The sequence below is a fragment of the Geospiza fortis genome, unplaced genomic scaffold (genome assembly GCF_000277835.1).
Source record: "Geospiza fortis unplaced genomic scaffold, GeoFor_1.0 scaffold1985, whole genome shotgun sequence".
Taxonomy (NCBI): domain Eukaryota; kingdom Metazoa; phylum Chordata; class Aves; order Passeriformes; family Thraupidae; genus Geospiza; species Geospiza fortis.
In genome coordinates this window covers 3109-6558 of record NW_005055593.1, presented here as the reverse complement: position 1 = coordinate 6558, position 3450 = coordinate 3109, and the positions used below count along the sequence as shown (strand labels likewise).

Sequence of the window (3450 nt, the reverse complement as noted above, 5' to 3'; positions counted from 1 at the left end):
CCCTGGAATTTGGGGCAAACAGGGATTTGGTGGGAATTGGAATGCGGGAATTCCCAGGAGAAGCTGAAGGAGCTGTTGGGGCTGATCCCAGAGAAAATTGGGATTGAAGGGATCCAGGGGGAGTTTGGGATCTGCTCCGAGGGAAAAAATGGGTGGGGAAAGTGGGAACAGCTTTAAATTGGGACTTTTGGGAATATTGCCCTGGAATTTGGGGCAAACAGGGATTTGGTGGGAATGGGAATGGGGGAGTTCCCAGAAGGAGCTGAGGGAGCTGTTGGGGCTCATCCCGGAGAAAAGTGGGATTGAGGGGATCCAGGGGCAGTTTGAGATCTGCTCCGAGGGAAAAAACAGATGGGGAAAGAGGGAATGGGCTCAAATTGGGATTTTTGGGAATATTCCCCTGGAATTTGGGGCAAACAGGGATTTGGTGGGAATGGGAATGGGGGAATTCCCAGAGGGAGCTGAAGGAGCTGTTGGGGCTCATCCCGGAGAAAAGTGGGATTGAAGGGATCCAGGGGGATCCAGGGCAGGATCTGCTCCCAGGGAACGGGACAGGACCTGGGGAACGGCCTCAGGTTGGGATTTTTGGGAATATTCCCCAGGAATTTGGTGCAAGCAGAGATTTGAGGCTTTGGGAAGCAGGACAGCAATTGAGGCCGAGGATTCCCAGGAGAAGCTGGGAAAAGGGGTCGATCCCAGCTGGAATTCCTGCAGCTCCTGGAAATGTTCCTGGGGATCCCTGGAAAGCGGGGCTGGGGAACGGCTCCGGCACTTCCCAGGATTCCCGGGAATGGCTCCATAAAAATCGGCATTTTTAGGATTCAGAGCCTCCCGGTGCATCCCAATCCCTGGAGCTTCCTCCCCGTCCCACAAAACCTGACCCTGCTATTTCGGAGGGAATTCTTTCCCCTTTGGAAGCGGGAATCCATCCCCAGTGTCCCTACAAATCCCAAATCCCACCTGTTCCGGGGATCCCGAGGCCACGTTGCCGAGCCCGCGGAGCGCCAGGACCCGCACCAGGAGGCAGGAATCCTTCTCCAGAGCCGTCAGCGCGTCCAGGATCGGCTCCAGCAGCACCAGGTCGTTCACCACGTTGTGGTTGAGGAGCTGGAGAAGGGGAAAAACCTCGGGATACACCGGGAAAAACCCCCCCGGATCGATGAGGAGGGAGATGGAATTCCCGGGAGGAGCCACGCTCTGGGAAAGTCGAGGGAAAATTCAGCTGAGGTGGGATTAGGGGGGCCTGAAATGGTTTTGATGCAGGATTGGGAAAATTTGGGAATTTTTGGGAAGATTGGGCTCTGGAGAGCCACTTTGGGCCTGGAATTTCCTCTCATCCTACGGATCTGCCGGAATTTTCTTCTCCTTGCCTACAACTCCGGCTGGAATTTGAAACCCTCCAAGATCCGAGCACACTCTGGGGATTCTGGGATGGGGTCCAGAAGGAGCTGGGAATTTGGGATGGGGTTTGGATGGATGGATGGATGCATGATGGATGGATGGACGGATGGATCCATAGACAGATGGATCCATGGGATGGATGATGGATCCATGGATGGATCCATAGGATGGAGGGATGGATGGATCCATGGATGCATGGAAGGATGGATGGATCCATGGACAGATGGATCCATGGATAGATAGATGATGGATCCATGAATAGATGGATGATGGATGGATGGATCCATGGGATGGATGACGGATCCATGGATGGATGGATGGATGGATGGATGGATGGATGGATGGATGGATGGATGGATGGATCCATAGACAGATGGATCCATGGGATGGATGATGGATCCATGGATGGATCCATAGGATGGAGTGATGGATGGATCCATGGACAGATGGATCCATGGTGGATGGATGGATGGATGGATGGATCCATGGGATGGATGGACAGATCCATGGATGCATCCATGGATGGATTCATAGATGGATTAATGGATGGATGGATCCATGGATGGATGGACAGATCCATGGATGGATGGATGGATGGACGGACGGATCCGTGGATCCATGGAGGGCAGAGCAGCCGGACGTTCCCGTATTTCCCGCTCACCTCGGCCAGGAAGGCGCTGCTGGTCACCCTCTGGCATTCCAAGGCGCTTCCCAGCACCGGGATGAGGCTCCGGACGATCGGCGGCAGCCGGGGCCCGCAGAGCCGAGCCATCGCCCTGGGGGGAACAGCAATCCCAGGAATCCCAGGAATCCCGGGAATCCCTGTGCCCAGACAGGACCACACCCAGCACGGAAAACCAGGATTGACCCACAGAGAAAGATCTGGAACATCCCGGACACCCCATCCGGGTTTTCTTTAGGATGAGTTCCCCAAAAACTGGATAATCCCAATCCCCAGTTATTCCTGGATGTTTTGGGATTTTTTTTTTATTCCCGAATGATGGGATGGGATGCACCGGGATAATCCAGGAATCCCAGGGATGCAGCAGGAAAAGGGAGGAGTTGGAAAATGGAAATGGGAAGGGAACAGGGAAGGGAATGAAGCCGGCCACGGGAATGACGGGAAACGCGGGAAGGGTGGGAAATTGTGGGATAAGAGACACCGGGAATTCCACAGCGGGACTGGGGACATTGGGAATTCCACACTGGGATTGGAGATTCTGGGAATTCCACAGTGGGACTGGGGACATCGGGAATTCCACACTGGGATCAGTGACACTGGGAACCTCATTTCGGAATGGGTGACACCGGGAATTCCATACTGGGATCAATGACACTGGGAATCTCATTTTGGGATCAGAGGCACTGGGAATTCCATACTGGGATCAGAGGCACTGGGAATCTCATTTTGGGATCAGAGGCACTGGGAATTCCACACTGGGATCAGAGGCACTGGGAATTCCACACTGGGATCAATGACACTGGGAATCTCATTTTGGGATCAGAGGCGCTGGGAATTCCATACTGGGATCAATGACACTGGGAATCTCATTTCGGAATGGGTGACACTGGGAATTCCATACTGGGATCAGAGGCACTGGGAACCTCATTTTGGGATCAGAGGCACTGGGAATTCCATACTGGGATCAGAGGCACTGGGAATTCCATACTGGGATGGAACACATCAGGAATTCCACAGCAGGACCAACTTCCAGCTCCAGCTGCCTCCACCCCTCCACATTCGCGGGTGCAAAATGATCCCACCTTACCCAAAAAGCCCAGAATTTCCTGCGAATCTCGCCCAGAATTCCCCACCTGGCCAGGAGGGCGATTCCGTCGTGGTGCCGCTCGGGAATTTCCATCAATTCCCAGCCCCCGGCGCTTCCCACGTCCTGGACGACATCGTCGTTCCCGGCCCGCGCCAGCATCGCCTTCAGCGTCTGCACCGCGCAGCTGGAAAACCGGGATTGGCATCGGGAGCTGGATTTGGGATTGGGTTCGGGATTGGGTTCGGGATTGGATTTGGGATTGGTTTGGGGTTGGATTTGG

The 3450-nt window shown here is 54.4% G+C and overlaps 1 protein-coding gene across 1 annotated transcript in view; it reads right to left on the bottom strand.

Moving 5' to 3' along the window:
- Positions 1-3375, bottom strand: part of MROH1 (maestro heat like repeat family member 1) — a gene marked incomplete at its 3' end in the record, with an annotated part of 4086 nt that extends 711 nt beyond the window's left edge. Inside the window, exons 1-4 of the mRNA XM_031065838.1 lie at positions 3217-3375; positions 2063-2177; positions 961-1107; positions 559-629 (exon numbers count right to left, since the gene is read on the bottom strand). Of these exons, the coding sequence (XP_030921698.1) occupies positions 559-629; positions 961-1107; positions 2063-2177; positions 3217-3329 (446 nt within the window). The remainder of the gene's footprint in view (positions 1-558; positions 630-960; positions 1108-2062; positions 2178-3216) is intronic.
- Between the last annotated feature and the right edge of the window lie 75 nt (positions 3376-3450).